Source organism: Heterodontus francisci, chromosome 18 (assembly GCF_036365525.1).
Source record: "Heterodontus francisci isolate sHetFra1 chromosome 18, sHetFra1.hap1, whole genome shotgun sequence".
Classification (NCBI taxonomy): Eukaryota; Metazoa; Chordata; class Chondrichthyes; order Heterodontiformes; family Heterodontidae; genus Heterodontus; species Heterodontus francisci.
In genome coordinates, this window is record NC_090388.1 from 82,271,447 (window position 1) to 82,293,524 (window position 22,078).

The window sequence follows — 22,078 nt, forward strand, 5'->3', positions numbered from 1 at the left end:
GTTGAAGCTGGCTATGTTACTGGTGGTGTATAGGTGGCAATCTCGTCAAAGTTTTTGAGACACAAGGAAAAATGTTTGCTCGTTCCTCAGCCATTTGTTTTTTTCCCAGGCTAGATTTTGAACATCAGCATTGGCAAAGCAGGCCTCCAGCATAACAGTATTTCCAAGTAATGGATAGAATGAACTAAGCATTCCAACCTGAAGTTCATCAGGTCTCTGTTCCAAACATGTGCAGATTTTACTGTGAAATAGGTCAACTGAAATCTGTCATTTTTAATTAGAAAGAACTCTCAGTGCAGTGTTAAGCACAATTTTCTGTTTGGGTGAGTGGGGAGGAATCAGTGCAGTGCTGAATAATTTGTCTTCTGATGAGGATCTTGTGAGAAAATTGCAAAGGGATTTTCTCTCTTCTCTTTGCCGACCCCCCCTCCCCCGCAACTCCCACCAATACAAGTAACTTTGTAAAGCGTTGAAATGTACGTATCTTGCTTGGATTTCTTAAGTATAAAATAAAATTTCTTGTGCTGTATACCATTTGATAATCCGAGCTCCTGTTAATTGGCTTTTTGCCCCTTTTCCTTTTAATTTCCTTCTGCAGGCAGGTAAACATCAAGAGTACGAACAGAAGCTGCTTCAGGAACTTTATAAATTGAATCCTAACTTTTTGCACCAGTCGCCCAGCACAGTCGACAAAAATAAGAACAAAATAGCTACACAGCAGAGGTATGATGCGTAAGTACTGCCTTGGCCTGATGCGCTGACATGAATTTTTTTCTCTTGTTTGCAATTACGTTTCATACTTGAGCTTTTCTCTTTCTTTTTTCTGAGCTTTCTTATCAAATGCAGTCTTCTCTACTGCTCAAAAATACTACTTTTATACCTGAAGCTATCTCGCAAAAGTGCCTTGCAGGCTCAGTGACTGGATCTTAGTTTTACCCCCACTCATGGATGTTTTATTTACACTTAATGCTTGTTAGTTGATAACAGCCCCCTCACTTATCAATTGCACAGATGTGCTAAAAAAAAATGTGGAGTGGGAAGGAGAATTTTATTCCAAAATGCATTACAATGTACTGATGAGAGGGATTCTGTTGGTTAACACATCCTACTTCATTTTCCCTTTCTGCCCCTAACAAACAGGCTTGACTCGCTGTCAGAATCACTTTACCTTTTATTTTAAATGTTGCTGCGATTTATGATTGTCACAACAATCAAGAGCAGCTAACACCAGAGAATTTTAGTAATTTTTTGGCAGTAAGACTGATCACAAACCCATCTGCACATGTTGATCATTACCTTTAAGAGTGAAATCTATCAAAATAGGTTATATTTTTGAATCCATGACATTTCTGTCAAAATCGGCACTCTGATTATGGCATGGTATCTGTCATATTCTGTTTCATAACGCTCCTGTGAAGCGCCTTGGGTCATTTGGTTACATTAAAGGCGCTATACAAATATAAGTGGTTGTAGTGTTTGTGCAAGAGTTATACTCTTGGATACCAGTTTGTGATCTTGGCTTCCCTGATATATAGTGGTATAGCCATGAGCAGACCAATGTTTGATCCCTGGTATGAGTTGTAACCTTACAAAAAGGAACAGTAAAAACAAAGCATGATCAGAACAGAGAAAATTTTGGAGTTACTTGCAACATTTAGAATCTTTCTTGGAATCATGCTTGGCAATCCTGAAACTGATGCACTAAGAATTTGTTGCCAAAACAGAAAATGCTGGAAATACTCAGCAGGTCCAGCAGCCTTGTGGAGAGAGAAGCAGAGTTAACGTTTCAGGTCTGTGACTTTTCATCAGAACTGGCAAAGGTTGGAAATGTGATAGGTTTTAATCAAGTGACGCGGGGATGGGGGAGAAGAGAACAAAAGGGATGGTGTGTAATAGGGCAGAGGACAGGAGAGATTAAATGAAAAAAATATCATGGGACAAAGGCAAAGGGAGTGCAAATGGTGTGAAAGACAAAGCATTAGTCCAGAGAGTGTTAATGACAGAATAGACAGCTATGCACAAACATAAAAAACCAAGTTTAAGGGAGGCACAAGTTATAAAATAATAAAACAAGGCCAGTCATGCTCTGAAATTATTGAACTCAATGATGAGTCCGGAAGGCTGTAGAGTGCCTCAGAGGAAAATGAGGTGCTGTTCCTTGAGCTTGCGAAACACTGCAGCAGACCAAGGACAGAAGTGTGGGTGCGAGAGTAGGGTGCTGAATTCAAATGGCAAGCAACCGGAAGCTTGGGGTCACTTGCGGACTGAGCAGAGGTGTGCCGCAAAGCAGTTACCCAATCTGTATTTGGTGTCTTCAATGTATAGGAGACCGTACTGTGAGCAGCGAATACAGTATACTAAATTGAAAGTACAAGTAAATCCACATCAGAAATCCTTCAGAACAGATGCATCTGAGATGGAGAAACTGGGAGAATGGAATGGAGTCCTTACAGGAAGCAGGGTGTTGGGAAGCGTCGCCATGGGAGTCGCTGATCACTGGTAAAAGGAGCAGAGGGGCCCCGCGCAAGCGTTTCATGGACTCCCTGAAGAAGTCCCTCTCCATGTGCCACATCAACCATCGCCAGTGGGAAGCACAGGCCGTAGATCGTGATGCCTGGAGATGCTACATCAGGATTGCTACAGACACCTTTGAGACTGAGCGAAAAACTAACTTGAAAAAGAAAAGGAGGAGAAGGATCGATCCATTTGCCCCCAGCATTGACTGCACCTTCACTTGCACCCGCTGTGGGTGAATCTGCAGGTCACAGATGAGACTTAATAGCCACTTGCAGCCGATGAGTACAACCTTCTCAAATTCTTTGTCTGTGAAGAAATGCCGAGAGAGACAAATAAATCGCTGCTTCCTCTGGGGCCTGAGTGTTTGGGGCCTTGGATGGTGAGGAGAGGAGATAAAAGGGCAGATTTTACACCACCTGCAATTGCATGTGGAGGTGCTGTGGGAAGGTGATGAGGTGTCTGGCATGATTGAAGAGTGTACCAGGGTATTGCGGAGGTAATGATCCCTTTGGAATGCTGATGGGCGAGGGGAGGGATAGATGCGTTTGGCATCACGCAGGAGATGGCGGAAATGACGGAGGATGATGCTTTGGACATATAGGCTGGTGGGGTGGAAAGTGAGGAAAAGGAGAGCCCTGTCACGGTTCTGAGAGGGAGGAGAAGCGATGAGGGCAATAGTGTGGGCAATGGGTCAGATACAGTTGAGGGCCCTGTCAACCATGGGTATCCTTGCTTGGGGAAAAAGGAAGATATATCAGAAGTGCTGTTGTGGAATGTTGCATCATTAGAACCGATCCATCTGAGACGGAGAAACTGGGAGAATGGAATGGAGTCCTTACAGGAGGCAGGGTGTGAGGAAGTGTAGTCAAGGTAGCCGTGGGAGCTGGTTGGCTTATAATGGATATTAGTGGAGAGCCTATCCCCAGAGATGGATAGATGGAGAAGTCGAGGAAGGGAGGGGAAGTGTCGGAGATGGACCATGTAAAGGTGAGAGAAGGGTGGAAATTGGAAGCCAAGTTGAAGTTTTCTAGTTCAGGGCAAGAGCAGGAAACTGCACCTTTACAGTCATCAATGTCCCAGAGAAAGACTTGGGGGAGGGGACTTGAGTAGGACTGGAACAAGAAATGTTCAACGTACTCCATAGAAAGACCGGCATAACTAGGACCCATGCAAGTAGCCATAGCAATACCTTTCTTTTAAAGGAAGTGAGTGGAGTTGAAGGAGAAGTTGTTCAATGTGAGAACAACTTCAGCCAGGTGGAGGATGGGGTTGGTCGGTGGGGACTGGTTGGGCCTCGCTTCAAGGAAGAAGCGGTGAGCCTCAGACTGTCCTGGCGGGGGATGGAGGTGGAGAGAGATTGGACGTCCATAGTGAAGAAACAGCGGTTTGGGCCAGGAAACTGGAAGTTGTCGAAATGACATCAGGTGTCAGGAGAGTCACGGATGTAGGTGGGAAAAGACTGAACCAGGGGAGAGAAGGTGGTGTCAAGATAGGAACAAATAAGTTCAGTGGGGCAGGAACAGACTGAAACTATGGATCTACCAGGACAGTCCTGTTTGTGGATTTTGGGAAGGAGCTGAAAGCGGGCTGTCCGGGGTTGTAGGTCTAATAGCTTGGAAGCTGAAGAGGAAAGATCTCCAGAGGACATAAGGGTTCATGACAGTTCTGGAGACGGTGGCTTGATGTTCGGCGGTGGGGTCATAGTTGAGGGGCAGTAGGAAGAAGTGTCTGAGAGTTGGCGCTCAGCCTCTGCAAGATCAAGGTCGGCACGCCAGACAAGAACAGCACCACCCTTGTCAGCAGATTTGATCATAATCTCAGGGTTAGACCTGAGAGAATGGAGTGCAGCTAGTTCTGAGGGAGGCAGGTTAGAGCATGTGAGGGAAGCAGAGAAATTGAGACGGCCGATGTCACGCTGACATCAGTTATCAGTGAAAAGAGCGTACAAGAGGCCAGAGGGAGGGTTCCAGGTGGAGGAAGAATGTTGGAGGCGGGTGTTTGGGTCTGCTGTTCGGGGGGCAGACACCTGGCCAAAGAAGTGAGCCTGGAGGCAAAGGCAACGGAACAAGAGCTCAACGTCATGCCGAGCATGAAATTCATTGAGATGGGGGGATGGCACTGAGTCATTTGCTAAGTGCAGATCATTCAGCATCAGAGATGGAAAGGTCAGAGGGAAGTGGAGGGGTGTTCATCCCCATGAGCTGCTGGAGCTCGCTTTCCTTAACGCATGAAAGGAAGAGAAAAAGAGAATTTGTTGCACATTGGCAAAAAGTTCTCAACTTCTCCACAGCAGCAATCTCAATTATTTCAAGACAATTTGACCCAAATTAGCGACTGAGCAATGCAGATGATCTATAGCTCTCAAACGCTTGCATTGCACTGCATTGTTTGCACTAATCTTTATCTGAAAAATTTTCCCTACGGTTAGTGTTTGAGTAATTTAGATTGGAAGTGCAATTAATGAAGTATATAAGAGAACGAAGTGTGTTTAAATCATTTTTACAAAAGAGTATTCAACTCTTGGCCTGTTTCAGTGCTGTATCTGTCTATGACTCTTGCAACAAGGTTTACCCCTTCATAGGCTGCATTACAATGAAAAGATGGTGCAAACATTGTCATTATTCAACTGATCAAATTTATTATTTTCTTTCTTCGCTTAAAGCAATGGAACACTAAATATCTGGCAAAAGTTGCATAGCTGTGAACAGTTCATATCCATTGAAACCTCAAATTTGTTTGCTGCTTCTGTTGGGTGACTGATGCTAGTTGCATGTTGCTGCTAATTTGTCCATTTGGTTTAATTTGTTAGTATGGCATAAAGATTCAGGAAGCTGTCTGTTTGCAATGGCAGTCCCATCAAAGGTTGTTCCTGGTGGGTGTTTTTCCTTAAGGTTTCCCTTTGCATTTAATGTATGGAAATAGTTCTCACAAAACTAGTTTAGTGCAACATCTGAGTCACACATGGTTCATCAGGAGAAATGGCATGCCTGTATGAAGAGGGTCAGGTAATACCTGACCTCTGAGGAAAAGATATACTTCAACTAAAGCTGGAGCTATTTTGTTGGCTTGACGTGCATTGAAATGGCTTAGTTGGTCTTAATGCAAATTGAGCACTACACCCGAAACACAACTGTGTTCAAAGGTAAACTGGCTCCAATGTGACTACTATTGTAAAACTCAGTGTAGCTGAAGAGTCCATGGTTAAATCTATGAAGAAGACTAAATGTGACACATGCCTGTAAAGATGTGGTTGCTGCTCACTTGGAGTGTATGTCTGATAATTTCTTTCTCTCCCCTAACCCAACTGGTTCCCAATGGAAAAAGTGTGATTCCGACACACACATTAAGCCTGTATCACTTGAAAACAAATGCTTGCCTTTCATTTTGAACCTGCAGCTTAACAGGTAATTTTGTGATGTGTCCAAGATACAGTGAGGAGAGCAGATCAGTCTGTAGCATGGTACTGTTAGGCCTTGCAAAGTCAGGACAGCCATTTCAATTGCCAAGCTCGAGTGATGTCTGACTTTCACACAGGTACATCACATCCCATGTCTGGGTCATAATAGCAAAAAAATTTACTTTGCTCTTTGAGATGTGCATTTGATCCCTGAAAGATTTTTTTCCCTAGCTACCTTGTGAACTTTATATAAAGCTGGACGGTGACAAATAGCTACATCAGGCAATTCCTTCATTTGAAATGAATTGCTGTGGAACTGTTAGACTCCCCTCTCATTGCACCACAATATTTCTTCTGATGTCACTTCGCAAAGGAGCCTAAAGGTATTGTAAGCTTCAAATAGCATTGGCCACCTTGAATTGTCTTTTTGAAAAGCCATAAAAGTGTTTTGATTTTGTCAAGTTCTGCCTGTTTTGTGCATTTGTAGGCTTCTGTACTTTGTATTCATTTGGTTGGTAGGGAGAAAGAACATGAGCAAGAATTTGAGCAGATTTTTTCCAAAGCAAATACTTTTGGTACTTTAAGCAATGAATACATGGTCAACAAAATAATTCTAATCTTCATTTTGATCCTGCTCTGTCTTCCAAGTGGACTCATCCCTGGACTGATTTCACTGAAGTTGAAGATTGTTCCCCTTTTTAAACTTCAGTCAGGATTCAGTTTTAACAGTACAGCTTTCAGCATAGCCCCTGTTTAATACAGATGTCCCGAGTCTGGCCCTGATATGCTGATCGCATTTAGATGCCAGCGAAGACTCAGTGAGTCTGCTTTTTACTGCAGAATGAATTCTGTCTCTGAAGTAAAAATAGTTATTAAATGAATTGTTTCTTTCACTTGGAAAAGTTGACAGCATATTCGACATTGTCCGGAGAGAAATCTGAAGGACCTACTTACAGATTGCAATTTCAGCAAAACACAAGGGGGCACATTTGACCTGCAGTTTTTGCCCAAGAATGTTATTGGCATGCTTTGCCCTTTTGTGCTTCCTCCAAGTACAGATAAGCAAACCGCTGTTGCTGTGAAATTCCAAACAGCTCCTCTGCACTACTGAGATGAACACCTTACCATTTCAACGTTCAAAGATGATTTTCATCAGAGGTTTGAATTTAAGTGCCGTAAAATTCATATTGTATTATGACAGAAACAAAATTCTAAGACTGAGTCAAGTCAGATGATATTAACCAACTAATGACTAATTTATCTTTATGAAAGGATGATTCGAGAGAATGAGACAAAACTCTTAAATACTTGGAATTTCTCATTACTTAGTGACTAAAGAATTTTTGTTTTTTTTAATTGGCAGAAATGCTGCGTCACTCTTCAAAGGAAGAACTATGTGGATCACCTGTCTTTTTTGCAAAACCTAATGGATTAACTTAATTATTGCAATCACTGTTTGAAATATTGCAGTCTTGATTTATCTTTATGGCAATTTGTGAGGAAGGGGTAGGTTGTGATTGCATTTCACTTCTTATTCTGTGTCTCCAGCATTCTGAACCTACTCATCTGAACTGTGGTTGGATAATCACTTCAGATTGTGGTTCTTGAATGTTCACTGTCCTCGGTTTGAATGTAGTTGGTTTTATCTTGAAATAATAATGCAGCATGTTATGTAACCTTTAGAGGCACTTCCACACCAGCCCCAAGACTTTGAATAAATTGATATGCCAGTATCTGGTGCAGAGCACTGGGGACAGTTGTCATGGAAATGGTGAACTTTGTGCTTCATGTTCCAGCCATCTGAAACCTGTCAAGTGACTGATTCATCAAATGGGGCTCCTGATTGCTCAAGAGTGTCATGATTAGCAGTCGTGTGCAGAAAAGTGTGCAGCTTGTCCAAATATTTCTGAACCTGTAGTGAAATAAAGTATTGTAAAATGCTCGTGTTCAGTATTTGTAATATCCAGTTTTTTCCTTCTGTATACCATGTTTACTGTGTGAATGTTGCAATATCATTGGTCATCCAATACCCGTTATGCAAAGCAAGGCACACGAACACAATGTAGAATGCAGTAAGAATGCAACGCCTGACTTGAAGGATTTTGAAAAATCACCAGGGCTGTAAAAAAAAATTTCCTCCCCCTCAACAAACCACGTTACCTCTAGCTCATTTCCTTATGTGACAGACCACGCATTCCCAGGCAGCTGAATAATGGATGAGTTGGGCTTCTCTCTGTGGCTGCTGTCAGTACCACTGGCTGATAAGGATGCACAGTACCAACACAACCATCTCAGGCTGGATCCCTTTTGGAAGGTTTCTGCTAAGTGAACAGCACCTCTGAGCTGCTGAAACTTTTTAGTGTGTTGATTAGGGAGATACTCAGTATTTTTGCCATTCTTTCCCCTTACAGACCCAACAGTAGTAATAAAGATACTTGGCCGTCATTACTGAGCACAGCTAAAGCAGCCAACGGTCTAACACTCGAACACAGGAAAACGCCTCCCATATTTGATAATGGTTCAGAACCCGAAAACATGACCCCAGACGGTCCTGACACAGAACTCAGGTCAGTGATTGGCTTTATTTCTCTCCTGGACTGAAATAACCCATGCTGAGCAAGGGAGGCAATTCTTTTTGTTCACGGCCAATCAGGTTGCTCACCACGTTTTGGTGACTTGATGCCAGCTTTTGTACCCAGAGTTCTTGTGCACACTCTAGTTGTGAGCACTTGGTGATGGTTGATACCCACACAAAGTATTGACAGAAATTCTCTGCAAGATCGTTAACTGCTCATGTCTGCACGCTTCCAACAAGAGACTTGCCAACCTGGGTTGACCCTTTTTAATAAATGGTGTGCTTTTCATCAGAAGCCTGATGTGAACTGTCGTGGAGGGTCAGTGGAACTCTTGTTTCCCATTGAGGATGGCCATTGAGTTGGTCAGTTTTTAAAACGTACATTTTTGGGAGGGCGTTAAGCAGAACGAGCACTCTGTTCTTCAGGAAACAGAATACATGAGGGCCCACTTTCATATCAGTCAGGTTCTACAGCAAGTCTGTCTTTTTTGAGTTCCGACATATTTCACCAGTTAGAAATACTATTCTCTTCTGACAAGTAATGGAAATCTGCCAATCTTCATCCAGGATTCCTTTGATGGCTCAGTTGGTTACGCCAGAAGCTACAACGATTGGAATGTCGCAGGTTTCCTTTCCCGCCTGTGTTGAATTCAGTCAGGATGAATCTGGACAATTCGCAATTGGCTTCGATATCCTGGAGCTGGGAGGTTGGGCAATGAACCGGGTTCCTGGGCATGACCAGAATACACATCGTCCTGATGGAAAATTTGTGTGTGTATTGGCAAAAGGCAGGATTGGGTTTGGTGGTGATGGTATTCCATGGTGCAGTAGCGTGCTGACTTTTTACACAAAAAGTGGCCACTTGATTGAAATACCGGAGAGCTGCTGGTACTCATGGAACCGTAAGCCACAAGGAGTCGATGTAAAAAGAGAAAAGTGGTGCAAGATCATTCTGTCTGTAAAATCAGACATTTTCTGTTTAACATTTGATATGCAGATATAATTCTTTTTGAGATTAGATTCGAGATACAGCACTGAAACAGGCCCTTCAGCCCACCGAGTCTGTGCCGAACATCAACCACCCATTTATACTAATCCTACACTAATCCCATATTCCTACCAAACATCCCCACCTGTCCCTATATTTCCCTACCACCTACCTATACTAGTGACAATTTATAATGGCCAATTTACCTATCAACCTGCAAGTATTTTGGCTTGTGGGAGGAAACCGGAGCACACTGAGAAAACCCACGCAGACACAGGGAGAACTTGCAAACTCCACACAGGCAGTACCCGCAATCGAACCCGGGTCCCTGGAGCTGTGAGGCTGCGGTGCTAACCACTGCGCCACTGTGCCGCCCTGTATTAACACATCTTTAGAATGCAAGATCCAACACTAAATGTGATATGGATTTATTAATATTCGTCACTGACAGTCTAGTTTTAATGTCTGTGGGGAGGGGGGGGGTGAAATCATGTAAAGCATTCTTAGTAGCCAGCTTTTCCCTTTTCTTTACTGCCTCCTTTCTCCTCTTATCTTCTCTCCTCTTCTTTCTCCTCCCCCCTCCCCACTAATTGCTTACCCTTAACATTCAATGGCATTGCCATCGCTGAATACTCCTCCATCAACATCTACAAGAGCAGGTCAGAGGCTCGGTATTTTATGGCGAGTAACTCACCTGACTCCCCAAAGCCTTTCAGCCATCAAAAAAGCACAAGTCAGGAGTGCGATAGGGTACACTCCAATATACTCTCCAATTGCCTAGAAGAGTACAACTCCAGCATCACTCAAGAAGCTTCATATTGATTGGTACCCCATCCACCACCTTCAACATGCACTACTTCCACCATTGTCACACCATGGCTAGCATGTGTACCATCTGCAAGATGCAATGCAGCGATTCACCAAAACTACTTCGTTACCATCTTCCAAACTCTCCACCACCTGGAAGGACAACTGCAGCAGATGCATGGGAACACCACCACCTACAAGTTCCATTCCAAACCACACACCATCTTGACTTTGAAATATTTGTCCATTCACTCTTCATCCCTGGGTCCAAATCATGGAACTTCCTCCCGAACAGCACTACACCAAGAAGGCGACTCAACAACCCCTTCAGAAGGGTAATTATGGATGGATAATAAATGCTGGAGGTGAGACATCCTGGAATTGAATGCGCGGCTTCAGAGCTGCAGAGTCTTTTTGCGTGTGAAGATTGTGCACCCCTGTAAACTTTGATTTGCAGGCCTCAACTGAATGGTTTCTTTTCAGATTGGCATCTGGTGCTCATAAAAAATTTTCATTAGTTTACTGTTCAGCAATTGCTGGATTTCATGCTTAATTTATTCTCAGCATTCCAGTCTGAGTCCTTGCCAGTGCTCCTTCTACTCGCCTGAAGCCACTGATGCTTTGGTGTTCAGCTTCTACTTGTTGGGAATCCTCCAGCACCTCTTCTGAGAGGCCCTTTCTTCACATGGAGGCCTAATCAGGAAGTGTTAACAGGCACAATGACCTTGGCACCCATCACAATCAAGTCCTCATCCAACATCCAAACACATGTATGCACGTGCACACACACAGTTTACATCACTGGTCACTGTGTATGGAGACCTGGAGCAAGGGCTCTAGCTATGTTTTTGTTTCAACTCCTGAGCCCAAGAGCAGTGACCATCATAGTGCCTAACTGCTACACCAGCTGAGATCAGCTAACTTGGAATAGACCAGAAATCGAACAGCAGACCTCAGCTTTGTATGGCTTCGTGATGCACAGCTCAAGTATTTCATCAAAAGATTAATTTCTGCATGCTACTCATTCGACCTGTTAGATCATTTGCTGTCAATCTACTGCATGTTTACAGGAAATAATGAAAATCTGCAACTCGGATGTGATATTGGCTTTTGAAATGCCAGCAAAGATTATAATCCCCCAGTAAAATTAACTGTAGCCTCATGGTCCCAATACGTATGATGCTATTTGTTAATAGGGAAGTGAATTAAGCTGCTTTGGTAATGCTGGAGTGTCATGTCTGGCTCCCACTCATTCCCTGGAGCCACAGCATTACATTTAAGGACTTAACTTGGGTTCAACATAATCATGCCTTGATTTCAGTGGTGGTTGTACTGAGGGGGAATTAGATATTGAATCGGGAAAGGTTGTACTGAGCAAATGTCTGTGAAGAGTAAATATTCTGTGTAACTAACTGAATATTCTGTGTAATTAACAGTCACGAGTTCTTTGAGTTGAAGATTACTGTGTTTTGTGAAAAGGAGCAAAACTTGCACCATGCAGTGGATAAATTCTGCAGTAGAAAACTTGAATCAAAGCTGGTCAGTCTCCATCAGTAGAAGTCTTGCTGCCTTTCTAGTGTCAAGTTGAATATTGCATCAGTCTATTTTTTTTAAAAAGGCTCAAATATCAAGTGTCAGTATGTTTACAGGAAACTATTAAACCAATTTTAAATTTACTTGGTAAATGTATGGTCACTTGGACACACAGTGCCACATAGCGCTCAATTTTTAATCTCCCCTTTCTCCCTACCAATTTTGGTAACCAACAAACAGTACAGCCCCGACCTAGCACTGTGCCACCAGATTACAGACATGTGACACTGACCATGCAATGGCATTTTAATTTATTTTCTGCTTTTGACTTTATATAAAAGGCATGACAATCATAATCTCCTAATTTCCTAATTCACCTCAACTTTCATTTTACTTTCTTGAATGTTGGTGCGTTCATGCTCTGTAAGCCTTGCCCCTCACCTGGGCTTCTCTTTTTTTTTTAAATAGTCTAATTTAAAAAACGAGTAGATCAGCACACTGAGACCTGCTGCGGACACAACATTATCAACTTGTTAAAATTGCTATTTTTTGCAGACCTGTGGATAAACCACCAGAAGCACTCAGTCTAGGAAATGGAGACAATTTACAACAGGTAAGATACATTTGGATCTTTATTTCAAATATATGCCTAGTTCATTAAGTACCTTGCCTTCAGTACAATACTATCTGTTTTGTAACCTCTGCTCTCGCCTTTCAATGTTTATCCGTTCAATAATTAACACATCAAAAAATTATTCCCCAATACCTAGAATTCCGGGCATGTGTCCTTGGGCTTATTCAGGTGATGCATCCACACAGGAAAATTGATCAACTCCAGTCCGTACCCCCTGGATTGCGGAAAGCCCAGCTGAAGACAGAAGAAAAGCCCCTGAGATTCTGCGTTATAAAATGTCGTAACTTGAACCTCACATAAGAACACTATCCTGGATCAGTTGGAAGTTTATGGTGCTCATAACAGCTATCCTTCCGACCTTTCTGTGGAGCATAGGAAATAGCAACAGGTGTAGCCATTTGGCCCTTCAGGCCTGGACTGCCATTCAGTGTCATTATGGCTGATCATCTACCTTAACTCCACCTTCCCGCCATAATATATTTAAACTTCCAAATACCAATGCAGACAATTATTGTTTAAAAAATCCACTACTGCACTAAAACTAATGCGATCGGCATGGTGCTCTTTTTAAAAGCACTGGAATAAACAAATTCAGAAATTCATGCTTGTTGTCAAATTCCTTTATGGCCTCACCCTTTCTATCTCTGATGACCTCCTCCAAACATAAACCCCCAAATACCTGCACTCTTCCAATTCTGGTGTCTTGCTAAGCCCCTGTTTTAATCTCTCCATCATTGGGGACCATGCCATCAGCTGCCTTAACCCTAAACCTCTCTTCCTCTACCTTTTTTTTATGCTCCTCAAAACCTAGAAAGAATATTTTAATTCAGGCGATAGCTTGCTGAATTGACAATGAAAATAAGGTTATTGCAAGTGCAGAAGTCATGGAGGCATGGTTACATGGTGCAAAACTGCAAATTGGCAGAAAATTGGTAGATTCAAATAGTGACATTTTCTGCACCACTGCTGTGAAGCTTTTTTCCAGAGAGGATTCTTCCAGGAGCTTAGTTTGCCTGACAAGTGTCCAAACAATGATTTTTGTCTTAATGACATGTCTGTAATGTCGCTTGAAGGCTTTCAAGCAAAGCAAGAGCAGTAGTCCTGTTCAGAAGAAATACAGAAGGAACAATAGAGAGAAGCCTGTTGTTTAATCTGACATGTAACAAGGATCAGATTTTGTCCCTCTGAGTCACTAATTGGCATCTTCCCACAAGGAGGTTCATTGGTACTCAGCAACATATGCACTTCACCATGGGGTTACTGCCTGTTTGGTTTTGATCTGAACAGACAGTTTTTTGGATGTGCTGTCTTGAATTTTCCGAGATATAAAGTTGTACCAAAGCCTACTTTGTGCAACACAAGCCATTTGTGTCCCATGAAGGAGAGCCATTTGTTCAAGCTGAAAGCTGCACAATGCAACTTGGACATGGGTTGAAAATTAGTTGGGAGGTGGGAGACCCTAAGGGTGAAGGGAATGTACTGCAGAGGGATCTGACAATTGGTATTCACCAGATATTGGAATGCAGCCTCAACTTTTCTGCATATATATCAGTGTCTTGGATGATGGATTAGAGTTGCTGACGACACAAAGTTAGGCACCGTAAATCATATGGATAGAAGTAAAAAGATACAAAGCGACATAAACTAGGTTAGTGGACAAAAACTGGCAGGTGAAGTTCAATATGACCCAGCAGTGAAGGAGCAGCAATGAAAAGTCATTGGCAAGCAAGATTAAGGAAAATCCCAAGGCTTTTTATACATATATAAAGAGCAAGAGGGTAACTAGGGAAAGGGTTGGCCCACTCGAGGACAGAGAAGGGAATCTATGTGTGGAGCCAGAGGAAATGGGCGAGGTACTAAATGAGTACTTTGCATCAGTATTTACCAAAGAGAAGGACTTGGTGAATGATGAGCCGAAGGAAGGGAGTGTAGATAGTCTCAGTCATCTCATTATCAAAAAGGAGGAGGTGTTGGGTGTCTTGCAAAGCATTAAGGTAGATGTCCCCAGGGCTGATGGGATCTACCCCAGAATACTGAGGGAGGCAAGGGAAGAAATTGCTGGGGCCTTGACAGAAATCTTTGCATCCTCATTGGCTACAGGTGAGGTCCCAGAGGACTGGAGAATAGCCAATGTTGTTCCTTTGTTTAAGAAGGGTGGCAAGGATAATCCAGGAAGTTATAGGCTGGTGAGCCTTACGTCAGTGGTGGGGAAATTATTGGAGAGGATTCCTCGGGACAGGATTTACTCTCATTTGGAAACAAATGGACTTATTAGCGAGAGGCAGCATGGTTTTGTGAAGGGGAGGTCATGTCTCACTAATTTGATCGAGTTTTTTGAGGAAGTGACAAAGATGATTGATGAAGGAAGGGCAGTGGATGTTATCTATATGGACTTCAGTCAAGCCTTTGACAAGGTCCCTCATGGCAGACTGGTACAAAAGGTAAAGTCACACTGGATCAGAGGTGAGCTGGCAAGATGGATACAGAACTGGCTCGGTCATAGAAGACAGAGCGTAGCAGTGGAAGGGTGCTTTTCTGAATGGAGGGATGTGACTAGTGGTGTTCCGCAGGGATCAGTGCTGGGACCTTTGCTGTTTGTAGTATATATAAATGATTTGGAGGAAAATGTAGCTAGTCTGATAAGTTTGCGGACGACACAAAGGTTGGTGGAGCTGCGGATAGTGTTGAAGATTGTCCGAGGATACAGCAGGATATAGATCGGTTGGAGACTTGGGCGGAGAAATGGCAGATGGACAAATGTGAGGTAATGCATTTTGGAAGGTCTAATGCAGGTGGGAAGTATACAGTAAATGGCAGAACCCTTAGGAGTATTGACAGGCAGAGAGATCTGGGCGTACAGGTCCACAGGTCACAAAGTGGCAACGCAGGTGGATAAGGTAGTCAAGAAGGCATACGGCATGCTTGCCTTGATAGGTCAGGGCATAGAGTATAAAAATTGGCAAGTCATGCTGCAGCTGTACAGATCTTTAGTTAGGCCACACTTAGAATATTGCGTGCAATTCTGGTCGCCACACTACCAGAAGGACGTGGAGGCTTTGGAGAGGGTACAGAAGAGGTTTACCAGGATGTTGCCTGGTCTGGAGGGCATTAGCTATGAGGAGAGGTTGGTTAAACTCGGATTGTTTTCACTGGAACGACGGAGGTGGAGGGGCGACATGATAGAGGTTTACAAAGTTATGAGTGGCATGGACATAGTGGATAGTCAGAAGCTTTTTCCCAGGGTGGAAGAGTCAGTTACTTAGGGACATAGGTTTAAGGTGAGAGGGGCAAAGTTTAGAGGGGATGTGCGAGGCAAGTTCTTTACACAGAGGGTGGTGAGTGCCTGGAACTTGCTGCCGGGAGAGGTGGTGGAAGCAGGTACAATAGAGATGTTTAAGAGGCATCTTGACAAATACATGAATAGGATGGGAATAGAGGGATACGGTCCCCGGAAGTGCAGAAGGTTTTAGTTTAGGCAGGCATCAAGATCGGCGCAGGCCTGGAGGGCCGAATAGCCTGTTCCTGTGCTGTACTGTTCTTTGTTCTTTGTAATATATTTCTCGGTCAGGGTGTTCTGTGACTTGGAGGGGAACTTGAAGGTAGTTCTGATGCCATGCGAATGCTGCTCAAATACTTATGGTGGTTGAGGGCGTTTGAGAGGTGCAGTAATACCAGGGTTTGAAAGGTTAAGTTAAGAGGATGCATAAACTTGAGTTATATTTGCTTGAGTTTAAGTTTTTGTGGTGATCTGATTGAGCGGTTTAAAATGATAAAAGGATTCACGAGGGTTGAAGCAGAAAAACTATTTCCTCTGGTTTGGGAATCCAGAACAAGGGGGCACAATCAAAATTAGAGTTAGGCCATTTCGGAGTGAAATCAGGGAGCATTTGTTCTTAGAAAATCTAGCAGAAATTCTGTATCCTCGCTCCCAAAAGGCCATGGGTGCAGGGTCAATTGTCAAATTAGATAAGGGTGTCAAAGAATATGGAGTTGAGATACAGATCAGCCACAATTGGATACAATGTTGCAACAGGCTCATGGGGCTGAATGGCCTGCTCCTGTTCCTGTGAGAAAAACTGGGTTGACTGACCTGAAAAACATCCCAACACACCATGCTGAATTCAACTTGCTGGCACCTCCATATCGGCTGAAGTACTCTAAATAGTTTAGTGTTAGGTGCAACCTCAGTGGCTACTCAAAACTGCATCTCTTACTTGACCTCTCCAGAGGTGATGGGAAAATTTTGATTCCTGATCTCCATTTGGATTGTACCTTTTCAATAATGTCATTGCTAATATGGAACTAATGTGCTGTTTTTTCAGATCCCTACCAGTGAAACACCGTCACCACCGCCAGGCTTAACAAAACCCAACCCAGTCGTCCCCATTAGTTCATCCAACCATAATGCGCGGTCCCCTTTTGAGGGGGCTGCAGCAGAATCCCAGTCCCTCTTTTCAGACAACAGTAACTTCAGACACCCCAACCCTCTCCCAAATAGCCTGCTTTATCCCAACTCATCGCCATCAACACATGACTGGCCAACAGCACCAGAGCCACAGAGTCTCTTTACATCAGGTACGTGCCTTTGCCAGTGCTTGACTGGATTTGGGGGATCATGTTCGGATCATTATTACTTAAAGGGTACTTCTATCTGCACGTTTCATGAAGTGCGCGAAACCTGTGAGCTAAATGGAGTGCGATAAGGGAGCTGAGGACATTGTTACGGTCAAGTGAGGAGGGGTCGATGGGCTTCCCTCTTTTCCCTACTTGTTTGACCACAACAGGTTTAATTCTTTCTTCAAGTGGATGTACTGGCCAGTTCAGTAGGTGTTTGGTTCTTATGATCGTAACAAGTAAGGAACCAATCGAACAGGTTTTCTTGAGTTAACAAAGAAAGAGGTTAAATTTATCATACCTAAACCAAACTAATAAAAATAATAACACACCAACTTTCAGTCTCTCTCACTGGAGGTTTACGTACACACACGTAGGTTGCAGAGTGGGGAAAGGTAGATTGAAAGGTATACAGCCTGTGGAGATTGGTGATTCGGCTGACTTCTCGCCGAATTCAGTGATCCTGAGGCTTTTAGTTAGAAGAGATAGATGACTGAGTCTTGGAGATAGCGATGCGGTTGATTTCCTGCAACGGGGTTTCTGATTGTAGCCAGAGTATGCAAAGGTGGTCAGTCAACAGGCAGGATTTGAACGTTTTCAAGCTGGAATAGGGAGAGAGAGAGAGACTCCCACTTAGGGTTTGCTCATGTCAGAGTTCAATTACTTCTCTGCTGCAGAGAAAAACACCAGCTTAAAACCACAGATGGGGGAGGGGCTTGTCACATGACAGTCACTCGGTCATTAAACCATTGCAGTTAGCAGTATTTCTCTGCTTGCTGAGAGAACGGGTAGTTCCTTTAAACTTCCTGGGTCTTGGTTCTTGCTGGGAAGTTAGTAGACATTTTGTCTCTCTCCTCACAGTCCTTTGCAATGTAGGATACACTAGAAAACTAGGTGATCATAAGCTGCTCACAGTCATCCTGTTCTAAAAGGTCTTTTTTTTAAATGCCTTTTAAAAAATATATAAAACTTCAGATTTCCAGCCAGTGGATTAAAGAAAATTATCATTCAACAAAGCACTTGGGCGTAACAACATGTACGTAACTTGTAACAGCAGGAGTGATGAAAGGAAGATTTAAACGTCGTACTTGAACCCCAAAGTTTGATAAATGCTTGCAGTTGCCTGGCTGTGTTCTGTTACTCAGTAATCACTTTAGGCATCTGTGTCTGCAATTCACTGTTTGTCACTAAACAAAGATCGGCAACTAACAAATTCTAGAATTCAGCATTCACTGAAAGGGAGTGCAAACTTGTTTTTTAATACATTTATAATATGTGTTTTTTTAAAAAAGCAGTCCAATCCAAGTTTCACCAGTGTAGAGTTGTGGCTGAGGTGGTCATATTTTAGAATATACTGTGCTGGGACTGATGACCTGTTAACTGTCTTCATGCAGAATTCGGATGAAGTCGCCTTATGTTGCTGCTAACTGGAGTCAGCACTGATGTAAAATTTTTGCTAATACAGATCAGTGTGCAACCAATTCAGGAAATTCTGTGCTTGCATTCAGGCTAGCGTGATGTTGATAAATAGGGTGCTCTGCTTGCAGTATACTTGCTCTTAAACACATGTTTTACCTCCACATCAGATTACTGGCCAAACTCTTTATGATCATCAAGTTTCATTCACTGGAGTAGCTTTTCAATATATATTTGTGTAACTTTGTTCAAACATTATTGAGAGTTCAATTGTGATTTTGCATTATTTGCCTTTGCTGCTTTTTCCCACTGAAGATTATTGCTGTTCAAGTTTTTGGTAAGATGTGTTAAGCATGATGGCGTTCTCCAAGATTATGAATTATGTCCAGTGCCCTATTAAATACAACAAGGGTGTCCAGGCTTTTTTCTTTATGGGTTTTTAGGGTGCGCTACAGAGCGTTGAGGGAGGGGTGAGCACTTTTTAGGAATTAAATCCGTGTTCCATTATTTTGCATCTATTTTGCACTAACATCTTGGTGTTCTAATTTAGGGTTTTTCCACCAATGAGCAAGAGAGCTAACTACAGCCTTTCCAAGACCATCATGCCCGCAACTTTGTAGAAATATTAACACCAATGGGGCTGATTGTTTGGGCTTTGAGGGTGGATGACGAGGACTCAGGAGATGGAAGGGTCTTTGGGGGGGCCACAAGATGGACGCCTTGAACTTGAAATAAAACAGCAAGCTAGCTGCTAATCAGCAAGGCCACAAGTTTATATTGACCTAGTCAAACTGTTAGTGGGATTCTGGAATTTGATTATGGTTACAGTGCTTTTCACTTATGCCCTGTTTTGTCTGATGAGATATGTTATTGATATGTTAACCAAAGTTTGATTGCGCGTGTTGGCCAGCAGCGCACAGTCTACCCACAAAGTATTTCAAATCTCTGATTTGTGTGGGGAAAGAAAAATATTTTGGGCAACGAGTGGTTTACCTTTCTGCACAGCTGAAATAAGCCATCTTCAAACTTGAGATAAGATTACACCCGTGGTGGACTATCTGTCTGTGACTGTTGCAGGCCTCTGACTGGTCATGAAGTGTTGTATCTGGCTCAAGTGGAATTACATTTCTGCCAGATTTCGCACTAACAGTCTGTTTTCAGAGTTGTATAATGTGCACCTTGTACTATGGTGTTGATTCAGGACTGGGTGCTTATTTTCAAGGAAGTACATAAAATATTCAGCATAGAAACAATTCAAGTCACGCCCAAACCACCGACTACTTAACCTAAATCTATGCCCCCTGGTTATGGACCACTCAACCAAGAGGGCCTTCCTACCCATTCTGACTAGACCCCTCATCAGTTTATACACTCCAGTTAGGTCTCCTGTCAGCCTCCTCTGTTCCAAAGAAAACAACCCTAGCCTATCCAATCTTGTCTCAAAACTAAATTTTTCCAGTCCAGGCAACATCCTCTTAAATCTCCTCTGTATCCTCTCTAGTGCAATCACATCTTTCCTGTTGTGCACTGACCTGTTGTCCTACCTTCAGGGGTCTGTGGACGTGCACTCAAAAGGTGTCTCTTCCTCTACATTTCTCAGCATCCTACCATTTTCTGTGTATTCCCTCCCCAAATTCATTCCTTCACACTTCTCCCGATTGAATTCCATTTACCACTGTAGTGGTAATTAGTCCATGACTAGTGGTGATTAGTGGTAATTAGTCCTGACTCGTTCACAACTTTCTTCATTATCAATCTGTCAATTTTTATATCATCTGCAAACCTCCTCTTCATACCCCTTACATTCAAGTTGAAATCATTGATATATAACCACAAAAAGCAAGAGACTTAATACTCCGAGCTCTGGAGCCCCACTGGAAACCGCCTTCCAGTCACAACACCCATTGACCATCACCCTTTGCTTCCTGCCTCAGCCAGTTTTGGACCCAGCTTGCTACTTTGCCGTGGATCCCATGCGCTTTTGCTTTCGTGATCAGTCTGCCATGTGGGATGTGTCAAAAGCCTTGCTAAAATCCATATCGACTACATCATATGTACTACCCTCAATGACTCTCCTTGCTACCTCCTCAAAATTCAATCACATTAGTCAGACACAAACTTCACCATCATCTCACCCTCTTGTCATATACCTCTCTGTCCTCCTTATTTTCTTAACTACCTTCCCCTTAAATACATTTATGCTATTCATCTCAACCAGTCCATTTTTTAGTGAGTTCCACATGCTAACCAAAGAGGTTGCTGTTGAATTGCTTATTGGATTTATAATGTATATTTGGGGCCTCTACTTTTGCACTCCATAAGTGGAAACATCTCTATCTACTCTTTAGACTCCCTTCATAATTGTAAAGTCTTCTATCAGTTCACCTCTCAGGCTTCTCTTTTGTAGAGAAAGATCACAGCCAGTTTATTCTATACTGATCACGACAACCTCAGTTCTGGTATCATCCTTGTAAATTTTTGCACTTCAGTTTGCTTTTTTTTTGTAATGTGGAGGCCAGAACTATGCACAAAGTGAAGGAAATTGGACCAGGTAAAACTAGGAACAAGTCTCCGGTCTCAACTTATGGAATAGATGGTGGAAAGAAAGTGTGAGATGAATGGAAATAATTTGGGCGGCACAGTGGCGCAGTGGTTAGCACCGCAGCCTCACAGCTCCAGCGACCCGGGTTCAATTCTGGGTACTGCCTGTGTGGAGTTTGCAAGTTCTCCCTGTGTCTGCGTGGGTTTTCTCCGGGTGCTCCGGTTTCCTCCCACAAGCCAAAAGACTTGCAGGTTGGTAGGTAAATTGGCCATTATAAATTGTCCCTAGTATAGGTAGGTGGTAGGGAAATATATGGGTCAGGTGGGGATGTGGTAGGAATGTGGGATTAGTGTAGGATTAGTATAAATGGGTGGTTGATGGTCGGCATGGACTCGGTGGGCCGAAGGGCCTGTTTCAGTGCTGTATCTCTGAACTAAATCTAAACAGTGATATCCTGATTAATACTGTGAGCACAATGGGATAGGAAGGGGCAAGTTGCCATCTCTTTGCTATACAAATAACGAAATAAAGTGGAGAACCCCTTTTGGATTGCAAATTCACTCTGCACTTGAGATCTTGTAGAGAATAATCCAAAAAGACTTTGGCTCTGGACTTTTACCCTTCTTGCAAGTACATGTCTGGTATTGGCAAAATCCGTTGTTAGGTCAATGAGTTGGACTCCACAAGAAGAGTTTCATGTGCTGCTGAATGATGTTTTTGTCCTGCGTGAAGTGCGCAGCAGTTTTCCTTTGGTCATGAACTTTTACTTTCTGGAAATCCACTCATTGGTATGTTTGAATTAGCTAGTATCATACTAACTATATTTTAGTAAATTGTGATGTCAGTAGTCTGTTTCTCAGCCTGAATCGCCAAATTGTGGCCTCTTGTCACTTGAAGATGTGTTGCCATAATTTTTAATTGTGCACTCCCAACTGTGATTACTGGGTGCTGGTGATGTTTCCTTTATAAATGTGTTGTTATATGCAGTAGTATTGTATGCCCTCAACCTGCCCTCTTGATTCTGTTAATTCAGGTTAAGAAATCAGTGTTAAACT

The 22,078-nt window shown here is 42.9% G+C and overlaps 1 protein-coding gene across 8 annotated transcripts in view; it reads left to right on the top strand.

The window, feature by feature from the left end:
* cnot4b (CCR4-NOT transcription complex, subunit 4b) overlaps positions 1 to 22,078 on the top strand; it is a 194,130-nt gene that overhangs the window by 91,166 nt on the left and 80,886 nt on the right. For 5 of the 8 annotated variants that reach the window (XR_010976900.1, XM_068051066.1, XM_068051068.1 and 2 more), the window contains exons 7-9: positions 599 to 732; positions 12,373 to 12,430; positions 16,774 to 17,026. Coding sequence is in view for 7 of the 8 variants with exons in the window: in XM_068051066.1 (XP_067907167.1) it covers positions 599 to 732; positions 12,373 to 12,430; positions 16,774 to 17,026 (445 nt within the window). In the remaining variant the exon portion in view is untranslated. The remainder of the gene's footprint in view (positions 1 to 598; positions 733 to 12,372; positions 12,431 to 16,773; positions 17,027 to 22,078) is intronic. The other 3 variants (XM_068051067.1, XM_068051069.1, XM_068051072.1) reach the window with 1 other exon arrangement.